Raw genomic sequence first — 26,751 nt, 5'->3', positions numbered from 1 at the left:
AGGAGAGACCGGTCCTTGGAGAAGGACATCATGCTTGGGAGGGTGGAGGGACAGCACAGGAGGGGAAGGCCCTCTATGAGGTAGATTGATTCAGTGACTGAGGTAATCGGGATGGGTGTGTCAGAGACAGTGTGATTGGCACAAGACAGCAGAGTTTAGGGCTGTTGTACATAGGGTCACTATGACGGCACATAACAACAACAATAATAAGAGTTAAGTGGTTAAGCCAAGCGGTGTTTTTAGGGTTTTTCTCCCCCAATAGTTGTTTTGTTCCTCTTTTTAATTCCATAGTTTAATTTTTATTCCCTGGTTTTCTATGTTTTCTTATGCCATAGTGATAGCCATGTGCGAATGCTAGAGGACTGTGTGCAGGAAACAATACATGAGCATAACAAGCTTGCTGCAAATTCAGATCAGTGAGTATGATCCATCAGAGTAAATTTTAAATTCTATACTTGCCTTTTCTTTCTAATAATTATAAATTATATTGATTGCTAAGAGTCTCTTTAATTGTGTGCTGTCTAATAAACTAGTAAAAAAATAAGGGATCACAAACTCATTTTTCTGTTCCCCTATTATTTTACAATTTTGCTATTTTGTCCACAAAATATCATTAGAAGGATAAATTGAGATACAAATTTATAATGTTTTAATGCCTTTTTTACTCAGAGTAATTGTCATATTAGTAAATTATTGGTGAAATTATTCAGCATGTTCTAAATCAAACCATAAAAACCAATTGTATGAATTTTTAATTTTTGAAAAAAACCTTAAAAGACATATTTGATGATTTTATACTGTGCATTCTGTATTGGATTAAACTATTAGTTTTCTTAAATGGGATAATGCTTTTATGATTATAGAGAAGATTTATTTCACTTGATGAAAGATATTGAAGTATTTCAGTATAGAATATCATGTCTTCAACTTACTCTCAAATAGTGTTTTTTTTTAAAAAAAAGGAATGTGTATCTATTTATGTATACATAGAATAAACAAATGTGATTAATGGTGATTTGAAGGGAAGGATATAGGTATTCACTGAATAGTACTTTTTTTTCAACATCTCTTAAGTTTAGAACATTCAAAATAAAAGTTGAGGAAACTGGTCAGAATTAGTAATACTTGAAAAATAACCAGTGAAAGGTAATGTTAGGCCTTGCCTGATTTTGTTCTTAAAAAATGGTAGTAAAAGGGAAATTATTTGATACACAATATATTCATTTCTCTGTGGCAGTTTCTATTGAAATTCGCCAATGTTAATTGGAATTTTCCCTTTCTTTAATCCTGTAAGCACATAAAAGAATAACATTTTTAATAGAAATTGTTCAGTAAGTATTTATATATAGATGCAACAGTTATACACCCCATAAAGTACTTACGAAGCTCTGGTGGCCTTGTAAGGAACCTGCACTGCAGTCTTAAATGTATACGGTTTGATTCTATGAGCTACCTAACCGGAGAGGACTGGGCAGTCTCCTGCCATGAGATTTACTGCCTCTGAAACCTGCTGGAGGGTCACCAGTGAGTCGGTTCCAACTTGACAGCAAACAACAACATAAACTGCTAAGCCTGTGTCTTCACAGTCTTAACAGATTGTAGAAATACACTGTTGTGCTTTATTAAGCTTTTAGTCTTTTTTTTGTTGCCCAAATGTTTTACATAGAATATATTGCCGTATTCTAAGTGAAATTTTTCTTTAAGTCTTATGCAGGTTCAGAGGTGTGAGTTGGTACTGATCCATACCTACCCTGTTGGTGAAGACAGCCTTGTGTCTGATCGACCTAAAAAAGAGGTAAATACAGATGTAATGAAAAGATCATTGAGAGGCTTTACATTAAAATGGTTGCATTGCCAACATATTCTACCAAGAAAATACTCAGAATTTTTTTAAAAAGTCTGATAGTAAAGTACCTGAGTTAATTCTTTGTTATAACTTTTATGGAATTTTTTTCTTTAGCCCATTTGTTAACATTTTGCTTTTAATTGAAGATTCAGTGTGACTATACACAGTTTGTATTTCAGCTACTTCAGTAGTTAATTCAATTCCTTTATACCTACTTTTCTGTAATAAAAATCTTTTCTTGCCTCATTAGAAAAGAAGTATCTGTTAATAAAAATACATTTATTTTACTTATCCAGAGGAAGTAGGGAAAATGTTAATATTCAACTTTGGTTCTACTCTTCACATTGATTTGGTCAGTTTTAAAGGAAAACATGAATCAGGTGATGATTATATGGGTTCCTGTCTCATAAAATTGTCAAAGTTGTTGTGTACCATCTAATTGGAAGTAACCCATAGCTGACCCATGGAGCAGCTGGTGGATTTGAACCATGTACTTTTGGATTGCTAGTGCAACACCTTGCCACTCGGCCACCAGAGCTACCTTTCAATCAATAATGCACATTAAATAAGGTTGCTGTATACCTTTACATATTTGTATTTAATGTGCATTTTGTTATGGTCTGTTTTTTTTATTTACAACTGTTTCATGCAAACATTGCCTTGACTTACGTATTTTTGTAGTTAAGTGGAGTTTTTTTAAAATGCATTTATCTCTGTACTATATTTGTAGGTGATCTCCAGTCTTTAGCTCCTTATTTTTAAATTTATCTTCCTCTTGATAATGTAACTATATGTTGCCTTGACCGTATGATGAAACATTTATTTACAATAGTTTTTACTCCTGAAATGAGTAAATAAATGTTTGTATTATCTTGATATGACTGACTTTTGGCTGTCATTTTATTGATGATGAAATGAGATGCTTGTGATTTCCACAGTCTTTCTCAAAAGCAGTTTTTCTTTAGGGTTTGTTCTCAAGATGTAGGGGTTTTTTTCCCCTATGAATACCTGTGAGCCACTTTAAATCCATTCTGCTTACAGATAAGGTAAAAATTTCAAATAAAAGAATATCTGATTTTGAGTTTTACAAGGACAGGCCTGAATCTATTTGTTTACTGCTGAATTGTCAAATAGTTCACACATTTTTAGCATTTGATAAGTTTTGCTTAATACATATTTGTTGACTTCTGGTATGATGGCTGACTTAATAGAACTGGAAACCAGTATTTTTCTAACAAGAACATCCAAAACCAAAGAAAAGAAGCTATAGATGATCATCTGGCATCCTGAAATGTGGAGGAAATGACTGAGGGAAAAATCAGTAACACCAGAGGTAGGAGGCTATGGGAGAGCACTGATTGCAGAGACAAATGACGTAATAAACATGAAGGAACCCAGTGGTATACCTCCAATTTGAGCTCTTCTCTGGGAGGCTCCAGTGAACCCTGCAGAGACCCAGAGTTGCAGCAGCAGTTTATTTAGTCTGGCTTACATTTCCTTTCCTCTCTATTCACCAGCTAGATCAGTAAAGTGATCTTTCATCTGTATGGCTAGGATTTCCCATTACCTCTTGTCAGCTTCGGGTGCTGGTAGTGCCTACATAGGCACAGTGGTTCAGAACTCCAAGTGAACATTGACTGGCATAGCTCTAAAGACCAACCTTTAGACCATGACCACTTCTAATTTTGTCACCCACTATGTGTCCTTTCACAGAGCCCTTTGGCTCTGTGTCATACTTGAGTTGGCTCACTACCCAAAGGCAGGTAGTTGTAGTTCAATCCCAGATAAAATATTACTAAGAAGAAAGACAAAGTTGAAGCCTCACATTTCCTGATTTGTAAAAACGATGGACAGTCTGAGTGCAATGGTGAATGACCGGAAGACCTAAGTCTCCATAAACTTTCATTAAATTTAAAAAAAAGATAGTCTCCTTCTGTGCACTTTATAGCCTCTGAAAACTAAAAATGAAATTAGGAAAACAATACTCATTACAATAGTTACCCACTAGATGAAATAGTAAGGAACTCTGATGGCCTAGTGGTAAGGAGCTCAGCTGCCAACCTGAAGACACATGCTTCAAATCCCCAAGCCTGCTCCGTGGAAGAAGATGGACTTAGGAATAAATATAACAAGATACAAAAGATCTATATAAGGAAAATCACAAAACATGCTACAAGAAACTAAAGAGAGCTAGGTAAGTGGGAGACTATATTATGCTCATGGGTGGGAAGACTTAATATTGTGAAAATGCCATTACTGCTAAAAAAATTTATGGATTTAATACAATCCCAGTTCCAATCTCTGCACCATTCTTCAAAGAGATGGAAAAGCAGTTACCAACTATGTATAGAAAAGAACAAGATTCCTCATGAACAAAATTCTACTGAAGAAGACAGTTGACGGCCTTACACTTCCTGATTTCACAATCTACTATACAGCTATAGTAATTAAAACAGCATAGTACTGGTACAATGACAGGCACATAGACTAATCTGTACAGTTGAGAACCCAGAAATCAATGTATTGAATTGTGGCAGTTCATTTTTTAGCAAGGAGTCAAAACCCATTAAATGGAGAAATGATAACCTCTGTAACAAATGGTACATGCAAATAGGGTATCTGCAGAAAACTGAAACAAGTTCCATTCCTCATACCTTGTACAGAAATTCAAAGTGGATCAAAGATCTAGGGGTAAAACCAAAAATTTCAAAGATCATCAGAAAAAAAACAGGAACAAATTTAGGAGCCCTAACCTATGCCCTAAATAGGCTAGTAAACAGCAAGAAAATCACAACTAGGAGAGGATAAATGGGACCTTCTAAAAATGAAATCTCTGTATACATAAAATAAAAATTTCTCCAAAAGGGTAAAAAGAAAGCCTAACAGACTGGGAAGAATTATTTGACAGTGACATACCTGATAAGGGCTCATACCTGAAATATATAGAAACCTCTAGCACCTCAACAAGAACATGATCAAACACCCATCTAGAAGATGGGAAGAGAATATGAAAAGATTCTTCACCAAAGGAGATACTAAGATGGTCAACAAACACATCAAGAAATGCTCATCATCACTAGCTTTTTAGAGAGATACAATTCAGAATCAAAACAATGAGGTAACTCCCTTTGTAATAGTAAAGTTCAGAAGTGCAGTAAACAACAAATGCTGGGGAGAGTGCAGAGGGATTAGTGCTCTGATACATTGTTGCTAGGAATGTAAAATAATGCAACCATAATGGAAGGCAGTTTGGCAGTGTCCTTAAACTGTTGAAAATAGTATTTTTTTCCCAGTTATTCCACTCCTAGGAATGGATCCCAAAGAAAGAGCTGCGACACAAACAGATTTATGTACACTCATGTTAATTGCAGCGTTGTTCATAATAGCAAAAAAATGGAAACAACCCAATTGCTCATTAATAAATAAATGAATGATTTAAAAAATTATGGTACATTTGCACAATGGGGTTCTGTGCAGCACTGAAAAATACTGAGGAACGCATATGAAACACTACACCACATAGATGAGTTATGCTGAGTGAAATAATCAAAAGGGACAAATACTGTACAAGACCACTGATAATAAAACTAGAGAAAAGTTTACGTACGGAGAAAGTCAAATAGGTTACCAGAGGGGTGAAAAGCAGAAAAGTAATAGACAATGAACACTATTGGAATGGATCAGGGGGAGAACATTCTAGAACAAATATATGATCAGATACTGTATTTTTATTAATAACAAAATGTGGATGATTGACAATAAAAAACCCCACAAAATATACTGTGTAAACGTTCATAAAATTATAATTTTTTTAAAAAGACCCCTCTAAGATTAATATCCAAGGAACTGTTTGGTATAAACCTGATTGTTGTTGTTGTCGATTGCCATCAAGTTGAGCATGACTCATAGTGACCCTATGAACAAAAGGCCTGATGTCTTTTCTATAACTGTTGTGATTTCTGCAAGTTCATCGAGTTTCCAGAGGCATGTTGTTTAGAACTAGATGCCACTCCTTTCAAACCTGTCTTTAACTTGGAGCTCCACCAAACACTGCCCTCCATGGGTAACCATAATGGCATTTGACAACCCAGTAGCACATGGTTTGGCATCACAGCAAACCTGGGTTACCTCAATACAGCATACTGACAGAAGAGTGCTGTACCCCTTAGAAGAATGGTCCTCCAAAATAATAACAGCCAACCTTTCAATTCGAAGGCCCTCCCCGAGATCTTCTTGTCTCTAAACAAAAGGCTTAAGTAAAAACAACCAGTATAGTATGTTGTTACACACACACACATACACACACGTATATATTGAATTGGTAAATGAATGAAAATTTATCCCTAAAAGAATTATCCTAATTTCTGGACTTTTTTTTTTTTTAACAGATTCAAAAAAGTAAAAATTGTTTTATTAGTTATAATAAGTAGTGATTGATTATGATATATTAATATTTTGAGATGATTGGTTGTTATGTGCCGTCGAGTCACTGGTGACTCATAACGACCCTATGTACAACAGCCCTAAACCCTGCTCTATCCTGTGCCAATCGCACTGCCTCTGACACACCCATTTCTATTACCCCAGTCACTGAATCAATCCACCTCATAGAGGGTCTTCCCCCCTTATGCTGTCCCTCTCCAAGGACCTGTCCCTCCTTGCAACATGTCCAAAGTATGTCAGACGAAGCCCCAGAATCCTTGCCTCCAAGGAGCAGCCTGGTTTAACCCTCTCCGGGGTGAATCTGTTTTCTTGCAAGTTCGTGGTACATTCAATACTCACCTCCAGCACCACAGTTCAAAGGCATAAATTCTCCTTCTATCCTTCGTATTCATTGTCCGACTCTCTGATGCATAACAAGTGATTGCAAAGACTATGGCCTGTATTAGACACACCTTAGTCTCCAGAGTGACACCATTGCTCTTCAATACCCTGGAGAGGTCCCTAACAGCAGACTTTCCCATCGCAATATGTTTTTTGATTTCCTTGCTGCTGGTGCCAAGAGTGTTGACCGTGGAGCCAAGCAGACTAAAGCTGTGAATAATCTCACTCTTCACCATCCATCCTGATGCTGCCAATTGGTCCAGTGGTGAGAATCTTTGTTTTCTTGACATTGAGCCTCAATCCATACTGAAGGCTGCAGTCCTTCATCCTCTGCAGCAAGCGTTTCAGGTCCTCCTCAGTTTCAGCAAGCAGGGTGGTGTCATCCCTGTAACGTAAATTGTTAATAGATCTTCCACCAATCCTGACGTCACACTTCTCCTCATAGAGCCCAGCCTCTCGGATAATCTGTTCTGCATACAGGTTGAGAAGGTATGGAGATAGGACACATCACTGGCGTATACCTTTTCCAATTTTGAACCATGCAGTGTTTTCTTGCTCTGTTCGGACAACTGCCTCTTGGTCCAAGTATATAGGTTTTGCATTAGCACGATCAAGTGTTCTGGGATTTCCAATCTTCTCAGAGTCAGCCACAGTTTGTTTTGACCTTTTTTTTTGAGATGACCTGTCTTTTAATCTCCTGTAGTTGTCCCCGGTCTTAAGCAGTGAAGTCCACAGTGTGCGTGCAGGACGGCATCTTGCTACCAAATTGAATATTTTAGTGCAACAACATTTTGACTTGGCTTCAACTACTATTACAAATATTCCTATGAAGGTAAGTGATTCTTTTCCCTGCTATCTTGAAGGCTTTCTACTTTTAAGTGTTTGTTTAACATGTATTATTTATTTTAATTTAAACTTTACATTTTTTCCCCCTCCACATTGTATTTTTTTGTTTTGTTTTACTAGCCCACATTCAGTGTCTTTGACCAGGTCAGTAAATATTGAAAAACACTAAAGAAGGATCACAGAACAAAACACCGTATTTTTCTTTATGTAATTAGAATATGACCTTTTAAAAAATTCTCATTAAAATATAATCTGGCCTCAATTTTTTTTTCTGTGATTCTTTTTCTGTCAGTTGTGTCATTAGATTTTACTTGCTTTGTGATCTAACGGGTCTTTTATTTCCTATAGTTTTGGTTTTGCCTACTTGATATAAAGGTGTTTGAAACTAATAGATTCTCACTAGAGAAAAGATCCTCAGTTTTATCATTGTTTACAACTCTGTAACTGAATGATGTAAATATGAGTTTTAGGATTTTCTTAATTGTAGGATTTCTATAGGAATCTTTTGCAAACAGTTATTATGTTTCTGGAACTAGCCCAGTCTCTGGCATGTAGTGAGTATGCTCCTTTTTATTGAGTAGACTTGAATTGTATTATGTCTAAAATTACATGGTAGCTATAATATCTAAAAATTCAAATTGGTTTTCTTACGTACTCCAGTTTCGGTTTTTTGCTCCCATACAGTGAACATGAGAAATACTGTCTTTTTATTATTTTCCTTCTAATACCTTAGGCTAATTCTTTGGTAGAAATTGTAGGCTTCCTCAGTAGACTCTTTTAGATAGAGAAACAATTACCAAGTAAAAAAGCATAATTTAAAAAAAACAACACTGCTGCCTTTGAGTTGATATAGACTCATAGCAACATAACAACACTGTAAGGCAAAGTCTAAGCTCTGTATAAAAAGTTTCTATGGCTCTAATCTCTATGGAAGCAATTGGCTCTTCTTTTTCCCTTAGAATGGCCAGTGGAGTTAAATGACTAATCTATTGTTCAGCAGCCAAGTGCTTAACCACTGAACTACCAGGACTCCTGTTTTCTTGTAACATTAGCTAAAAAATGCTTGATGCACTATAGTATATATATCTTTCTCCATATAATTTTACTAGATAAAAAAAAAACAAAACAATCTCAGGGTGACAAATACCTCACCCGATAACTTTGACTGTATTTGTTTGCTCCTGGTGTGATTCTCCCTTCGATCTTGGTCCTTTTTGGTAAATATATAACGTTGAGATTCCTTCCTCCTATTGAGTGAAAACAAGTTGCCACACTTGTTTAAACGTCTGTATTTACTATTTTGTATAGTGTTTGTTTGCCTTACATATTTAAAGATGCTTTTTCCTTTAAACAACTCTTTGTTATTTAATTTGTAGAAGTTATTATAATTATATTTTATGTAAAAATGTTGTCAAGACAATGCATCTAGAGAAAAAATAAATTCCTGAAATTTCTGGATTAGGCATCTGTACTAATTCTGACATAATGAAAAATTATTTATTTTATTAGCAACATGTAGCCAGTAGTTTTTATATATTCATATTCCTATGGAAAACTGTGCATCTTTAAATAGATTAGTTACTGAGCAAACTATTCATTATTATTTCCAATTATTATTTGGTGTATTTGATATTATTTTAAGCAAAAAGAAAAATGAATAATTAATAATGTATTATTTTAAAAGCAAACCTGAATTACTTCAACTCTTTTAAAATTTGCTTTAAGGAAGAACAACATGCTAACACATCTGCTAATTATGATGTGGAGCTGCTTCATCATAAAGATGCACATGTAGATTTCCTGAAAAGTGGTAAGTATGTGACATAGTGTTTTGTAAAAAAAAAAAAAATATTAATACTTCTGAGAAGTTTTTAAGTAAATAAGCCTGTTCAGTTGTTTTAGTTCAGCCCTTCCATACTTATCTGATGGAACCTAATGTTACGTAGAATTTACCTGGAGAAAAACAGGCTAATGGAAAAAAATGTAGAGAAAGCTAGCCATTATCATCATGTCATTCCTTCTGTTTTGCAAGCAAGAAAGGAGAGAGACCTGAAACATGTATAAAAGAGTTATATAAAGTAAGTGTTCTGAAATTTAGGGCACTCTGGTGGCTTAGAGGTAAGGAGTTGCACTTCCAAGCTAAAGGCATGTAGTTCAAATCCTAGGATGGGAAGTTTCCATTCATGTGACTAACTAGCTCTGAAAATCCACTGGAGGGTCAGCTATAAGTTGGTCTTAATCAATGGTATATAACAATATCTCTGAAATCGAAGCTTGTTTTTCTCTCTAAAGATTATTTCAGTCAGTATACCTCACCTTTGAAATAATTTTTTTTGGCCACTTTGTTAGCATGCTTAAGAAATAAGATCAGAGTTTAATTCCAGTTCAGTCACTGACTTATAAGCCCTCATATGAAGTTTCCAGACTTCATTTTGTACACCTATAAATTACAGGTGCTGAACTGTATAAACTAATACTCCATCCAATCCTAAAATTAAATGAAATTGCAAGATTTGAGGGACGTTCTAAGTGCCTTTAGGTTTTGATACCTAACTAATCCTTTAAAAATATTACCTATGTAAAGTGAAGCTATCAGAGAATGAAATTATTTACTTTGATCATATTGAATACATGCTAGGGATTGAGTTGTGACCCCCAAAGTATCAATTGTAGTTCCTAACCTCTGTGCCTAGGATTATAATCCCATTTTGGGAATGGGTTCTTTTTTATGTTATAATGAGACAGGATAAGTGTAAAATATATCTTGAGTCAACTTCTTTTGATATAGAAAGGAGATTAAACAAGTGAGAGAAGAATGTCCATGTCCAGCTACAGGAAGATTGTCCAGGAAGAGCAGCTCAGAAAAGAAAAACATTTTTCCAGAGCAGGTAGAAAAGGGAAAGCCTTCTGTAGAGCCGGAATCTTCATTTAGACTTCTATCTTCCTAAACTGTGAGAAAAGAACTTTGTGTTTTTTTAAAACCATCTATTTGTGGTATATCTGTTAGAGCAGCACTAAATAACAAGACAGAATTTGACAATAAATGAGTGGAGTAATGCTCTAACAGATAGCTAAAGTATAAAAGCTGTTTTGGAATTGAGTAAGATTAGAAGATTATCAGGTGCCTACTAGAGAAGCCTAGATTATGTGAAGAGATGCGAAGTAGAATGATAGATACCAGAGGCAGTTTTTTGAGAGCTCAGAAGGAAGTGGTAACTTATAAAGAAAATCTCTCTCATTTTACAGCATACATATGGTGCCATTAACAGAATGTTGCTAGTTTAGCTGCTAAATGTGCTTCTAAAAGGCTGTAAAAGGAGCAGATGAGATGTGAGAGTGGTAGATGAACCTGACTTCTACCATTTTCATGAAGGGGAACTGTCCCAATTGTTAATAGCCATAGCAGCAAACAGATAGCTCCTTGGTCAGACATGCCACCTCCCCATGCTCCTGCACCTCTTTCTACTAGTCATTCGAGACCAGTGTTTATTGTTGACTCACAGATATTGTTTATTCACATTTGTGGGGTACTGAGAGTGGGGTTTATTAGGAAAGTAAGTTGGAGTGTGGGTAGGCAAAAGTATTACCCAATGCAAGTCTTAAGTTTTAGTCTGGTAGTCCCAAGGCACAATTCACCAGTTAATCCAGGGTCCAATTTCAGTTTAGCAGTCAGTTTTTTCTTCTGTCATCCAGCAAGAACAGTAAAATGTTTGACTGTGACCTTTATCTCGGCTCCATTGGTAACGTCTTGCCACAGTTTTTCCACAGCAATGCCAATCCCTTCACCACCATCACCAGGGTCTCACTCTGACCAAGATCATGCTCCAGCCTCACTCAAGGCTTGCTGCCTAGTGTGGGAAGCATTCTCTTATTCTGGTCCCAAAACTGTTGATTTGCAAGACCGTGTGTCTACAGTTAGGGTGGCTGGAGACCAGAGGGGACCAATACAATAGCTTGAAAATTCAACTTTTAAGCTAACACTGCAGCCTACTCCCTGGCTTTTCCAGCCATTATTTCTTTTTTTCCTTTAAAAGGTCTATTTTCTTTTCCATTTTATTTTTATTACTTGTGTGTGTGTACCGTCAAATCAGATTTGACTGGTACAAGAGGAGATTGTTCCTCCTTCTCCAGCAAAGCATCTGGTGGATTTGAACCGCTCACCTTTGGGATTACAGTGCATCTTCTTGCCATTTGGCCATCAGAGCTTGCCCAGCCATTATTTCTTATTTTCTGAAATACCAGACTTCCTCTTACCATCATGTGCATTTAGGGAACTACGTAAGCCAGCTACTTCACTCATTATGTCTTAATGCCTGCATTTTAGATAAGTCAGTTTCTCATTTGCCCAAACCTATCAAAAAACAAGAACTCTGAGGAAACAAGCATAACCTTTTCTCTGAAGAATCTTCTGTTATATTTGAAACTTTCAGCATCTCCATCTATAACCAAAGGTCCAGTCCAGAGCAAACCGTCAGATAACAGTAATCAGCACTAGCTCAGAATGAAACATCTTTTCTTCATCTGGTTGGGTTTTAGTCAGTATATCCCTAGCCATTGTGGCTAGATCCAAATAGACATCAGCCACAAACAGGAGTCCACACTTCCTACTATGTTTCAGACTGGCTGGTCCCCTTACTCAGCCTCAGTCCCATAGTGGCCAAGTCAGCATGTCAGGGATCATCAGGATTCCTGTTCCACAAACCAATAACTCATCTTCATTTATCCATTCATCGTGCTAGGTGGACCATGCAGAAGGAACCAAATGCAGCCTGTCTCTTCATTACTGTGTATCTCCCACTTCTACTTATCACATGAAACCAGGTGGTCACCACAAGTTGAGCATACTAACCAGCTTCTTTTAACTTTAAAGTCCTGGATAAAGAGTTCTCATACTTCCTCCTTCATCTCACAAGGAGATCCAGGTGGTCAGCGTGAATTAAGCACACTCATCAGCTTTACTTTGCCACTGTTCATTGGCAAAGTCTCTCTTTTTCTACTTCTTTCAAATGTAACTCACCTCAGGAAGTACTGGGTAGGGCTTAATCTTTCTTAGGGTAAGTTCCACACTCTATGCAAATTTCTAATACTTACAACAGACATTTGTTTAGAGTAGATTTTCCCTTTTTGAATTTCTGATTAATGTCCAACTGACTTATATTTTTCCTCTGTATTATGTGTGTCCCATCATTATAACATTCATTATTCATTAACATTGCTACAGCAATATCCATCAAGTATATCATACTTTGAAGAAAAATCGTAATCATTTTACAGTATATCTTAATATTACTACATGAACAAAAAAATCCACAATCCAGAAAGAGTAATATTCGTAAAGTTAAATAAACAAAATCTTAAAACATAAACCTTTCAAGGAATTAAGTTTCAAGTTCATTCTCTACCCTTTTACCTCAAGCCATGAAGTAGCTCTCAACTTTTCTTTCTTTCTTAAAAGCAGCAAAAGTAAAAAAAAAAACCAAAAAAAAAAACCAAAAAAAAAAACACAAACCCAAAAGTAAAAAAAAAAAAGCAGCAAAAGTAATCTTTGGGGTTGACTCACCCACTTTATAGAAAGAAACAGTAGCCATTTTAACTGTACATCTTCCCAAGCCCCCACATTCACAAAAGCAAACCTTATTTCTGAGTGTCTGAAACAACAAATCCCATTTCTGACACTATTTGTAAAAGGAGTGGATGGAACATGGTCTGACTTCTACTCACTTTATAAAGGGAAACAGTCCCCATCAGTAATATCCATGGCAGCAAACAGCTGTGCAGTCAGACATGCCCACTCCCTATGCTCCTGTACTTCTTTCTTTCAGTCATTATTCATATTCAATATTCACTGTTAATTTACAAACTCTACTCACAGTTGTAGGGTTCTGAGAGTGATTTATTAAGAAATTAAGTTGGAGAGTGAGACAGGCAAAGAATATCATCCAGTGCGAGTACAGGTTTTAGTCCATAAGTCCCAAGGCACAATTCCTCAATTAGTCCAGGCTCCTATTTCAGTTTGGCAGTCAGCTTTTTCTTTCATCATCTGGCAAGAACAGCAAAATCTTTAACTGTGGCCTTTATCTCAGAGATCCTCTGGTAACACCTTGCCATAGTTTCTCCCCAGCAGTACCACAGTCTTTTTCACCACCATCATCAGGGTCTCCCCACCAGGGTCTTGCTCTCACCAGGGTCATGCTCCAGTCTCCCTCAAGTCTTGCTGCCCACTGTGGGACACACTGTCTCACTCTTATCCTAGTCCCACAGCTACTGATGATTTGGAAGACCATATTTCTGCAGTTAAGGTATCTGGACACCAGAGGAGCCAATGTAATGACTAGAAAACCCATGCTTTTAAGCTAACACCACAGAGTCTTTAAAAGAAAGCAGTGAACATGTAATGGGAGAGTGTAGGAAAGTTTTGTGCACTAATAGTAAAGTGTCTGACTTATGTTCAAATGTTTGGTTGAAGGTAGAACTTGAAAGTGATGAACTTGGCTGGCTGATAGTTTGGGAGTTTTTTGTTTTTATTTTAAGCAAGATCTTGAAAGGTACATGATTTCTCTGTGCCACTTACAGAAAAATGCAAGAGGAACGTTGTTAGGTGTCATTGAATCATTAAAATTCCTAGCAATTCTGTGAACAGTAGATCTGAACCTTGCCTTATCCTGTACCCTTCTCACTATCTCTGAAATGCTTGACCTATTGTTGTAGTTACTGTGTTAATCTTTCTTGTTGAGTCTTTCCCCCCCTACCCCTATTCACAGCATGTCTTTTTCCAAGGAATGGCTGGCCCCTCATAGTAACATTCCCAAAGTATGTGAGACGAAGTTTCATCACCCTTGCTGATAAGGAGCCACCCTGCTTGCACTTCCTCTAAGACAGATGTACTTGTTCTTTTTTTTTTTTCTTCGAGGTGGGTTGTTTTTTTTCCCCTCTTGTTCTGTGGCATCTAATCAGATCTGGATCCAACTGGCATAGGAGGAGATTGCCACTTCTTCTCCTGCATAGCATATGGTGGATTTGAACCATGTACCTTTGGGATTGCAGCACAGCTTCTTGCGACTAGGCCACCAGAGCTCCCTATTTGCTCTTTTGGTAGTCCATAGGCTATTCAGTACTCTTTTCCAGCACCACAATTCAGAGGCATCAATTCTTCTGTCATCTTTATTCATTGTATCTGTATTCTGAGCACTTAATTCAAGAAGCTGGACTATATGAATTGGCTTCAGAATCAGAGGAAGACTAATGCATGACCTGTGTTACGATAATGACAAAACCTTGCTGGTGGAGAGTAAAGATTTGAAACATTTTCTGAAGAACATCAAAGACTGGATTTCATCTCTTTGTCACAAACCAAAAATCCTGACCACTGGACCAATACAATATCATCAAGACAGATGGTGAAAAGACTGGATTTGTCAATTATTTAATTATACTTGGTTCCAAAATCAACACCCATGGTAGCATTTGGCAAGAAATAAAAAAAAAATTATGTTGTACTAGAAAAATCTGCTGTCAAAGACCTCTCTGTAATACTAAAAAGGATTGCATTACTTGTTGTATGCCTGACCTAAGCCATGATCTTTTCAACCATAGTTTTCCTTTGCATCTGAAAGTTGGAAGATGAGTAAGACAGACTGAAAAGGAATCAAGGCCTTTGAATTGTGTTGGAAAAGATGAGAGAAGAGATAAACTTCAAAATGAACTATGAAAACAGCTTACAGAGTTGAAATTCTGTTATGAAACTACAGACATTTGTCATAGAATGTTCACCAAGAGCATAACTATACAATCTTAATGAGATTAAGCCTGTCACTAATGGCTGTGACCATTTACCACAGCAGAAGGCTTTTCAGTTTAGATTGAAAGGGAGAAAGGAAAAATGAAAAAAACACTGTCTTGCCTCTTTGAATTCTATAAATGGAAGCAAGCCAAAAGAGCTACATATATTGACATCGAAGAAAACAAATGTATTGTCTCTGGAACAGCTTCGAGATCAGGAGAATATTGAAAAGTGTAGAAAGCTAGGCCTTCTCACTTATAAAGGGTGAGGCCACAGCCTTCAAAGGTTCCAAATAGTTGAGTCTTTGTGAGGTACATTCTAAAGTGTCAGGCTGGTGTGTAGGTGTGTCAGAGGGTCACTGCTCCCAGCTTAGGAAATGGAGCTGCCATCTCCACTTGGTGGAAGACCTGTAGGGGTTGAGGGTTTGCCACTCAGATGCATAAGAGAATAGGGCCACCCAAATCCACGGGAGCAGAGTTGCCCTCCCAGTGGGCCTGGAAATTGGAGCTGAAGCCCAAAGTCAAGAGACTTCCACAGAAAATCCAGAGAATGTGATAGTACTGAGAGCCTGAATGGCAGGAATATCGCCAAAATGTTTTGGGCTTTTTTCCCCCCCCTCTCTTAATGGTTTTAATGTTTTTCTTAAGTTTAGAAAGGCTTTTGGTAGTAAAAAAATGCATAATGGAGTTCAACAATTCTTTAAAAAGTTCTTTTTTCAGCACATTTACCTAATGTAATTTTTTTTTTTTAATTTAGGTTGTTTATTTTTCATTTCAATGAACATCTACAGAGATTTTGGAATTCCATTCATTCATTGTTGCACCCTTCTCCCCGCACAACCCCCCCCCCCCATTTGCTCCTGTCCTTGAAAAGGAGTTGTTTTCAAATGTTGAGAAAAAAAATTCTTCTGCATTTTAAACTTTCTGGTGCCTATTAGACTTTGTCTTCCGTTTCTTCTGTTTGTAATAGAAATGCCTATCAAAACAGATGCACCCTGATGTTGTTGTTAATATTAGGTGCTGTCAAGCTGAGTATGACTCATAGGCACTTTACAAACAGCAGATCTGTATCCTGTCCTTTCTGCGCCATCCTCACCATCTCTGATACACTTGCGCCCATTGCTGTAGTCACCATGTCAGTCTGTTTCATTGAGGGTCTTTCTCTCTTTTGCTGACACCCCCTCCCCATTTCCAAATGTGATATTTCCAAGGAAAATCTTCTAGCAGTATGTCCAAAGTATGAGAGAATTCCGGAGCACCATAGCGCTTTGGAAACGTAATTGTGTTTCCCAAATGAGGAGAACCTCTGTTTTAGGATGAAATATTTGCATTAGGTAATTCAAAAGGTGGTTTTTGGACTTGGCGTTGATTTCAGGTTTTTGAGATAATATGATGAGGTTGGTATGTTTTTTACATGTGGCAAGGACATGAGTGTTGAGAGACCAGAGGGATCACGTGTTAATGAACTGAATTGTAACCTCTTAGAAAGTGCGCTGCAATACCAAAGGCACGTGGTTCAAATCTACCAGCTACTCCTCAGGAGAAGGATGAGCAGTCTCTTCCTATGTGATTAATTGCTTCTCAGACCCCGCAAGAGGGTGAGTTATGAGTCTGACCCAACTCGATAGTACACAGCAGCAACAGCAACTACAGGAGTTTGTAATTCTTAAACCCCTGTAATTTTACAGTCTTAGAAACTTGCTGGAGGATCAGCTGAGTTAGTACTGACTCAGCAGCAATGAATAACTTTTTATGCTTATGTTATTTGAGAATGAAATTGTTACATAAATGAAGCTGGACTGTTGTTGTTAGGTACCATCAAGGTAATTATGACTCATGTTGTTGTTTGTTGTTGTTTACCGTTGAGTTGGATCTGACCCGTAGATAACCTTCCAGTGGGTTTTCAGAGGTAGATAATTATATGGGAGAATATTGCCCATCCTTCTCCCACAGAGCAGCTGGCGTATTTGAACTGCATGCCTTCAGGATTGTGGCACAGATTCTTACCAGTAGGCTATCAGAGCTCCGTGGTGACCCTATTGACAAAACATCTAAAACTTGCCCTATCCTACACCATCCTCCCCATCTTTGACATGCGCAAACCCTTTTTTACAGTCATTGTATCAACCCATATTTCTGTGCGTTTTCCTCTTTTTATCCGACCCTCCACCTTTCCCAGCTTTAGGTCTTTGTCCAGGGACTGGCCCCTACTGACAACGTGCCCAGATTATTTGGGCACAGGTTTCACCATCCTCACCTCTAAGGATCACCTTGGCTGCACTTTCTACAAGACAGACTTGTTCTTTGGGCAATCCGTTGAATACTCAGTACTCTTCTTTGTCACCAAAACATCAGTTCTTCTCTAAGTCATTGTCCAGCTATAAGTTGCCCAGGATCAGGTGTGCCTTAGTGTAGAAACATCATTGCTCTTTTGTTCTCCAGAGACGTTCTTGATTGCAGATTTTCCTAGAGAAACACATCATTTGATTTATTGGTTGCTATTACTACGGATTTTGATTTTGGAGTCAAATGAAATAATTGACAGATTTGTGGGGTTTTTAGGTTTTTTCCTCCACGTATCATGATGTTGCCTATTAGTCTGATAGTCTGGATTTTGGGATTTTTTTTAATGATAAGATGTAACCCATATTCAAGGATGTAGTCTTTGCTTTTTTTTTTTTTTTTTTTTTTTTTTTTTTTTTTTTTTTTCGTCTTTGCTTTTCTTTAGCTGGTGTTTCAAGTCTTTGACTTTCAATAAGCAGGGTTTTGTCATTTGCATTTGTCATTTGTCATAAGCGGATTGCTGTTGAGTCTTTTCTGATCCTGATGCAACATTCTTCTTCATATCGTCTAGCTTCTTGAATGATTTGCTCAGAGTTTAGATTGAATTGATGGAGCATATAAACCTGACCACACTTTTCTTCATTTTAAACCATGCAGTGTTCCCTCATTCTGACAACAGTTTTTTCATCTATATATTGGTTTCACATGAACTCAATTAAATGTTCTTGGCTTCCCGTTCTTTTCTGTGTTAGTCATGATTTGTTATGATATGTACAATCAAATGCTTTTATATAGGGTATATTTTGGACCAGTCTCTGTTGAGATTTAAAAGACATTAAAACAAGCTAAAAATAGGCAATGAGAGAAGAGAGATGCCAAACCTCTTGCAGATTGTCCAGGAGCAGAAGTTCAGAAGAGATAAGGACCTTTCTACAGAGTTCACAGGAGGAAGCCTTCCTTTAGGGTTGGTTGGCACCCTGATTTTGGATTTCTAGCCTCCTAAACTGTGACAAAATGACTACCTGTTTGTAAAAGCCATCCACTTGTGATATTTCTTAAAGGTTTCATGATGTTTTGTTTTGTTTGAGACATCTACAATGTAACATGTTCAAAACCATTTATAAATGTAATCCTGAACTAGTCTTCTAATGTTCCCTATTGAACATTATGAATGGCCCTCTTGTTTATCCAGTTAATTTAAGACAGAAACCTCCAAGTCATCTTGAAGCATCTTTATTATTATTAAATCTTCATCACAATTTCTTAATGTTATGAATTAACCATCTCCCATATACCTCCTCATCTAAATTTCTACTACCATTGTCATCTCTCTGATCTGTTGTTGTTAGGTGCTGTTGAGTCAAGTAGTACTCAGAGCAGCCCTGTGAACAGCAGATCTGAGCCTTGTCCTATCCCGTGCCATCCTCATCATCTCTGACACACCTGTTGCAGCAGTCACAGTCAGTACATCTTGTCGAAGGTCTTCCGCTCTTTTGATCTTCCACCTTACCAGGAAATAGCCTCTCCCAACAACGTGCCCAAAGTATGTCAGATGAAGCCTCACCATCCTTGCTTCAAAGAGGATTCTGATTACACTTGTTCCAAGATACACCTGTTTGTTCTTTTCCCAGTCCGTGGGATATTCAGTACTCTTTCCAGCATCACAATTCAAAGTCATCAGTTCTTCCTTATTCACTGTCCAGCTCTCAGAGGCATTGCATTGATCTTTTTATTGAAAACACGACGGCCTGAATCAAGTGCACTTTAGTCTTCAGACTAACATCATTGCTTCTCAGTAATCTATAGAGATCTCTGACAATGGATTTGCCCAATACTATACATCTGTTGATCTCCTGACTGCTGGTATCAAGGATATTGATTGTGGATCAATGTGACATGAAATCATTGAAAATTTTAAAATTTTTTTTCTCCGTCTGTCATGATGTTGCTTATCGATCCAATGGTGAAGATTTTTGCCTTGCTTTTGAGGTGCAGTCCATACATAGTCTTTGGTCTTCTGCAAAAAGCATTTCAAGTCCTCACTTTTGGCAAGCAAGGCTGTGTCATCTGCATAAGTCAGGTTTGTTGAGTCTTCTTCCAATCCTGAGACTGCATTCTTCACAGAGTCAAGCTTCTTGAATGATTTGTTCAGTGTACACATTAAATAAATATGGTGAAGACACAACACTGACACACAACGTTCTTGACTTTAAACCATACAGTGTTTCCTTGCTCTGTTAAGACAGCAGCTTCTTGGTCTGGTACAGGTTTTGTAGGGGCATAATTAAGTCTTCGGGGATTCTCATTCTGCTCAGTGTTAGCCATAATTTCTTAGGATACAAATGTCAAATGCCTTTCTGTAGTCAATAAAACACAAATAGATTTTCTTCTGGTATTCTCTGCTTTCAGCCAGGATCCATGTAACATCAGCAGTGGTATCCCTGGTGCCATGGCCTCTTCTGGACTCAGCTTGAACTTCTGGCAGTTCTTTGTTCTTAGAGTATTTATATGATCTTCAACAGTATTTTGCTTGCATATAATATTAGTATTGTTAAGTAATTTGCACATTCTGCTGGATCACCTTTCTTGTTAATGGGAACAAATACAGATCTCTTCCAGGCAACTGACCAAGCAGTTCTCCAAATTTGCTTGTATAGACTGGTGAGCATGTCCAGGGCTGCGTCTTTTAATTGTGACATATCAGTTGGAATTCCATCAGTTCCTGGTTCCTTATTTTTTGCCAAGGCCCTCAGTGCAACTTGAATTTCTTCATTACCATTGACTCGTGTTCATATGTACTTCCTGAATTTTTTTTTTAGTGTCAACCAATTGCTTTTAGTACCAGTTGTTTTTGTTTGGCACTCTGTATTTTCACCATCTTCTTTTGATGCTTCTGAATTGTTCAAGAGTTGGCCCATAGTATCTTAGTATTGTAACTCGAAGCTTGGATTTGCTTTTCAATTCTTTCAACTTTAGAAATGCCAAGCAAATTCTTCCCTTCTTATTCAACTCCATCTCTTAGAACATTCTCTTATAATATTTTGTTTTGTGTTCTCAAGCTAACCTTTGAAATCTTCTGTTCACCTCTTTGATTTTGGCATTTCTTCCCTTCATTTTGGTTTCCAAATTTTGCTCTCTTCATGGATGATAATCCTTAATATTATCCTATAATTTGTCTGGTCTTCTATTCAGTCTATTATTTTTTTACAGAAATACTGTGAAAAATAGTATCTTTCTAAATAGTATACCTCTGTCCACTCCTGGATGATTAGCCAGAATAATTTACAAAATGCTGATCCTAACCATGTTGCCTCTAGTGTAAGCCAAGCTTTAAATCCTCTAATTCTTTCCTGTTGTCCTTAGGATATGTTGTTTTACTGATGAGTTGAAACTGAGTCACAGCAAACCCTCCAGTGGGTTCTCAGAGCCAGTTTAATCTCATGGGAGATTCCCCATCTTTCTTCTGTGCATTACTCTTTACCTCTAAACCACCAGAGAAAGAACTGTTAAAATGCCTTCCAAGACCTTGCATACTCTGGTCTCTCCTCATTTCCATAATTATTTTATAATGTATAGGTCTTCTTGTGTTCACTCATATATGATAATCCTCATGCTCTTTCCTGCCACACCATCTATAAAAGTGTGCTCTTTTCTCCACATTTACCAGTTTCTTCTCAATCTTTTGTCTTCACTTTTCAAGGAAGCCTCTCCTAATGTCTAAAAAAAGATTTTAAATATCTCTGTATAAGCTTTTATGGTGCTGTATACTTTTCATCAGCTGCATAGTTTTACATTTGGTATTATTTATAAACATTTGTTTCCTTCACATTAAGTTCTGTTACAGCAAAAATTGCTCATTGGTATATCTCCTTATATATTTGCTGCTTTGATTCCTTGTTTTACATCTCTTTTAAATAGCATTCATTATTATTCATTCAGTTACTAGATATTGTTGCACATCTAAATTTCCTTATGCTTTCTCTGTGTACTTAACCATGTTATTGTTTCCTTTACCAATACGAGATGAGGAGCCGTTGTAGACTCTTAAAAAAGATTAATTTAACTAAAGAGAATTTTAAAGGAAAATGAAATATTTTCCATTCTAGTTCACATCCACACTTTATTTGGCATTTTTCTAAGGAATGTCATTGAAAAGATGGCTCTTAGAGAAGTATTTTCCTTTATTTTGGAAAGCTTCCTTAAATAATCTGAAGTTTGTATTCTGTTTAGTAATATTAATATTCTCTCTCTCAATTTTAAAGGAGACACCCACTTAGGTGGCAGCAGTAGAGAAGGCCCATTTAAAGAGACAATAACATTAAAATGGTGCACACCAAGGACAAATAACATTGGTAGGTATTTAAGAATAATTCTGAGAAAAAGAATAAATTAAAGGCTCTTTAAGAATTGTGCAGATTTCAGTGAATTTATTTATTTTTTAAATTCTGTTTTTCATTGTTTTAGGGGCTCATGACCAGATTTTTTTTCCTTGTAAGTATAGGAATGAATATTCCTTTATATTCTTTCAAATCAGTGTTTTCTTCTATTTCAGAGTTACACTATTGCACTGGAGCTTATCGAATTTCACCTGTAGATGTAAATAGTAGACCTTCTTCCTGCCTTACTAATTTTCTTCTAAATGGTAACTGTCCTCATTTAATTACTTTAAGTGAAATTGGTAGTGAGAATATATGGAAATATGAACTCTTGAAATCTATAGTTACTTTCTTCAATATAGATTAGCCAGTTCTTCTCCTTCCTCTAGTAACTGTTTTCAAGTTATATAGTTTGAAATAGTTTTTAACAGTTTTTTTTAGGTTTTCAAATTTTATTTAAAGTGTAAAACTAAGATAACTTTTATGTCTAATTTTTAATGTATTTAATGTAATGCACATTTAATGTATATTTTAAGTATAACTATTTAAGTACTAGTATCTTAAATCTTTAGTCTTTTAGAGTTTAAAATAAGGTTTTATTTTGTGTTTAGCATAAAATAATACAAACTTTTTCTTTGCTAAATTTTTTAAATCAACTCGATGGCAACTGGAATTGAATTTTGAATGTGTCCAAATTTAATGATTTACATTTTAAGCAAAAAACCACAGAGTATATGTGAATTTATCTTAAATCAATATTATATATCTAATACTGGAATATTGTAGTATTGCATTCTTTCATATAAATGATTGCATTTGGTTTTTAATCAAAATTATTGCCTCAATCTATAAGCTCTATCAGTAATATTTATGGCCCACTAGATTTTGGAGCTACTCTAAAGCATCAGTGTAGCTTGGAGTATCCAAGAGATAGTCAAAGCTGGCATTTAGATTTTTATGAATTGAAATGTAGCTATAATAAACTAGCAGTGCTGGTTAAAATATAGGGAAAAATGAAAATCTAGATCAAAATATTAAAAAAGTCCATTGATTTCATTATTGATATAATAATCTTGCTTTGCCAGGTCGTTCTGTTTTATTAGAACAACCACGAAAGTCAGGTTCCAAAGTCATCAGTCATATGCTAAGTAGCCACGGAGGAGAGATTTTTCTGCACGTCCTCAGCAGTTCTCGGTCCATTTTAGAAGATCCTCCTTCAATTAGTGAAGGGTGTGGAGGAAGAGTTACAGACTACCGGATTACAGTAAGACTCTTATAATCTGTATATCCTGTGTCTTGAGTCAATAGTCATTCATCAAAAGTATTCACTGGGTATCTGATATTCTTGAGTTTGACAAAATGAGATTTGATAAAAGTTAATTTTACTTAAGTAAATTTCTTGCAGTATTTGCCCAAAGATCTACTTATCACTGTAGTGTTCTCTATATAGTTGGTTAATGAGATACATGTGATGACACACTGAAAATATAGGAAATTGATCTGAACTAATATTTTAGGTAAAACTTAATTTCTAGGCCTAAATAATTAGCTTAAACATTTGCATGTTTGTATTGCTACTGTTTTGATAGAATAGTATTAGATATTGTACTGTTGGGAAGGGAATGGTCTAACATAAAAGGAAACCATTTTTCTTTTAGAAAGAAATTTTATTTTCTGATTTTAATTTTTTTCTGTTTGATCTTTCATAATTGTTTTTTCTTAAGGTGGTTATGAAAATAAAATGTGGTAATATGTAAATACATATGGTAAACCAGTGTTGAGTACTATTAAGTAATTGGTTTTTTATTAGGTTTTAAAAATTATTACCTAAATACATTTTTTAGGAAAATATAGTAATAAATAGTAATTATAAAAAAGATAGTACAGAAATTTTTTAAAATTATTTCATTCCATTGTTCAGAGATAAGTTCTGTTCACATTTTAATATTATGTCCAGATAATTTTCAAGCAGATGAATTGATCTTCTGATATGATTAGCTTAAGTTTTTATTTTTTGATGATAGGAAAGAGTAAAAATAGAAATGATAAAAATGAGTGTTCCTTGGCTTTTAAAAAGTGGAAATACCAGGAATACATTCTGTTTGATGCATTTTTCACCTTCAGTGTGTAAAAGCTGATAGGTGTCATGTTCAAAACGAAAAATAAACAATGGTGGCAGAGAGGTGTTAGAGAAAATGCTTTGCTGCATACCACAGTGAGGAACCTATCAGGGAGACAGGCTTTGACTTGTAACCCATAATTAAACATCAGAGAATAGATTCTAATTTTTTCTTATTTGGTTATCATTAGGATTTTGGTGAATTTATGAGGGAAAACAGATTAACTCCTTTTCTAGACCCCAGATATAAAATCGATGGATGTCTTGAGATCCCTTTGGAACGAGCAAAAGATCAATTAGAAAAACATACCCGTTACTGGCCTATGATTATCTCACAAACCACCATTTTCAACATGCAAGCGGTAAGTAGCTTATTAATTTCAATTTTTCTGCTAGATTAGCTCTATAGTTTTTAAAAAAACAATCTAGAAGACATGTTATTTATGTGACTTGTCAAGCAAATAATTAAATATGTATTTGCTACAGAAAGTTACTGAAAATTTATGTGTTGTAGATTCTCTTGACATGATAACTTTAAGATCAGTTTAAATTTTGCATAGATGCTTTGATATTTATTTTTCTTTCAAAAAAAAATCCCAACAGGTAGTTCCATTAGCCAGTGTTATTGTGAAAGAATCTTTGACAGAAGAGGATGTGTTAAATTGTCAAAAAACAATATACAACTTAGTTGATATGGAAAGGAAAAATGACCCTCTTCCCATTTCCACAGTTGGTACAAGAGGAAAAGGCCCTAAAAGGTAGTTATCCCCTCTCACTTTCTTGATATATTATGTTAACTTGCTACAAATGATATGTTTGTTGCTTGGGTGCGTGCATTCAGAGTTGAGAAGTTAGTAGACTTGCAGAATTTGGTGCATTTTAATATACAGTTTCACCATTAACTGAACCCTGTGGAGTATATTGTTCTACTGTGAAATATATGATGTTATTTTTAGTCTCAGTCAACTCTAGGGAAGAAGGCTTATAAAAAGAATTGTTTATTTTTTTCCCTTTTCCAGTAGCAAGTTGCAATTTAATATTTCTTTGAGTGTTTCTAAGAAACTGTCAGTTGTAATCTTCTTTCCCATAGAGATGAACAATACCGTATCATGTGGAATGAATTAGAAACTCTTGTTAGAGCCCATATTAACAATTCAGAGAAACATCAAAGAGTTTTGGAATGTCTGATGGCGTGTAGGAGCAAACCCCCAGAAGAAGAGGAAAGAAAGAAGCGAGGAAGAAAGAGGGAGGATAAAGAGGACAAGTCTGAGAAAGCGGTGAAAGATTATGAACAAGAGAAACCTTGGCAAGATTCAGAGAGGTAACTACTGGGCAGTAATACACTCATTGGCATACTGCATTCTGCATGTAGCATGTTTGAACATTCAATTGTCATTTAATACGGTCGTAGTTGATGTAATGGGTTTATTTCCATTTTAACAGCTTTTCTCTTAAAATTTCAGTTTTTTATTATTATTTTTTTTCATTTCAGTAATGTTTATTAGGCTAACAAAAGTGTGACACGTGTGTGTGTTAGAGATAAAGATTATGGTGGTGGTACTGGTGTTAGGTGTCCTTGTGTTACTTCCAGCTGTCTGCCACCCTGTGTACAACAGAATGAAACCTCGGCCTGCTTGATCCCGCACCATCCTCACAATGTCCATTGCACTTAAGCAGTCACTGGTCATTCTGTCTTACAAGGAAGGACCTTCCTCTCTTTGGCTAACTCTTTTCTAAACTTCATGTCCTTTTCCAGGGACTGTCCCCTCCTAATAGTATGTGAGACACATTCCCAGCATCTTTACTGCTAAAGAACACTGGACTTCTTCCAAGATGGATTTGTTTGTTCTTTTGGTGATTGATGGTATATTCAATATTCTTCACCAGCACTACAATGCATAGGCATCAATTTTTTTTTCCCACCTTCCATATTCATTGTCCAGTTTTCACTTGTGTATGAGGTGTTTGAAAATGCTATCAGACATACCATAGTCTTCAAAATTACACTTCAAAGAGGTCTTTTGCTGTAGATTTACTCAGTGCAGCTTCTGAAAATTCAGTGCATGTTTTGTATCAGTATTTGCTTTATGAACTTCAAATATCAAAGACACCGTTTTGTTTATTAAATATTTTTTTAAAAGTTTACAGCTAACTGAATTACAGTGTTATTATGAAGAAAAATGGAAATTTGTGTTTAGTTCATTGAGTTTTCTCATTTGAGTGTAGATTGAGATTTAGCTTCTGATTAATCTCTAGCTTTAGCTATGAAGTTTATGAGCAGTTATCTTTTATAAAAACTCAAATACAAAATCTAGTTTCATTGTTAAACCGTTTGGAGAACTGAAAATTTTAACTTTGGAATTCACTGTATCACCTTGAAGATTAAAAGGAATTTTAGAACGTGGAAAAGAAGAGTTGGCTGAAGCTGAGATCATAAAAGATTCACCAGATTCCCCAGAACCACCAAACAAGAAACCTCTTATTGAAATAGATGAGACTCCGCCAGTGGAAAAATCAAAAGGTAAGGTAGAACTGTGGTTTACTGTTTGTGAAGAGTCTTCCAGTGTTGCACTGCTGTGTATGGTGGTGACTGTTCTGCTGTGTGTGAGGATGAGCTTGTGGGTGTGCCTGGATGAAGTATTGACTGTCTTGGAAAATGTATTTGTCAACATTAAAAG

General features: G+C 36.1%; 1 protein-coding gene across 1 annotated transcript in view; it reads left to right on the top strand.

Moving 5' to 3' along the window:
• Window positions 1–26,751, top strand: part of ASUN (asunder spermatogenesis regulator) — a 51,982-nt gene that overhangs the window by 22,541 nt on the left and 2,690 nt on the right. Inside the window, exons 3-13 of the mRNA XM_006895087.1 lie at window positions 336–416; window positions 1,705–1,795; window positions 7,374–7,502; window positions 9,242–9,326; window positions 21,841–21,930; window positions 22,131–22,220; window positions 23,040–23,218; window positions 24,265–24,435; window positions 24,677–24,831; window positions 25,164–25,394; window positions 26,455–26,594. Coding sequence (XP_006895149.1) covers window positions 336–416; window positions 1,705–1,795; window positions 7,374–7,502; window positions 9,242–9,326; window positions 21,841–21,930; window positions 22,131–22,220; window positions 23,040–23,218; window positions 24,265–24,435; window positions 24,677–24,831; window positions 25,164–25,394; window positions 26,455–26,594 — 1,442 coding nt within the window. The remainder of the gene's footprint in view (window positions 1–335; window positions 417–1,704; window positions 1,796–7,373; window positions 7,503–9,241; window positions 9,327–21,840; window positions 21,931–22,130; window positions 22,221–23,039; window positions 23,219–24,264; window positions 24,436–24,676; window positions 24,832–25,163; window positions 25,395–26,454; window positions 26,595–26,751) is intronic.

This window comes from Elephantulus edwardii, unplaced genomic scaffold (assembly GCF_000299155.1).
Source record: "Elephantulus edwardii isolate Elephantulus edwardi_28Jun2011 unplaced genomic scaffold, EleEdw1.0 scaffold00157, whole genome shotgun sequence".
In the NCBI taxonomy this organism is placed as follows: domain Eukaryota; kingdom Metazoa; phylum Chordata; class Mammalia; order Macroscelidea; family Macroscelididae; genus Elephantulus; species Elephantulus edwardii.
This window is presented reverse-complemented; position numbering and strand designations above follow the sequence as displayed.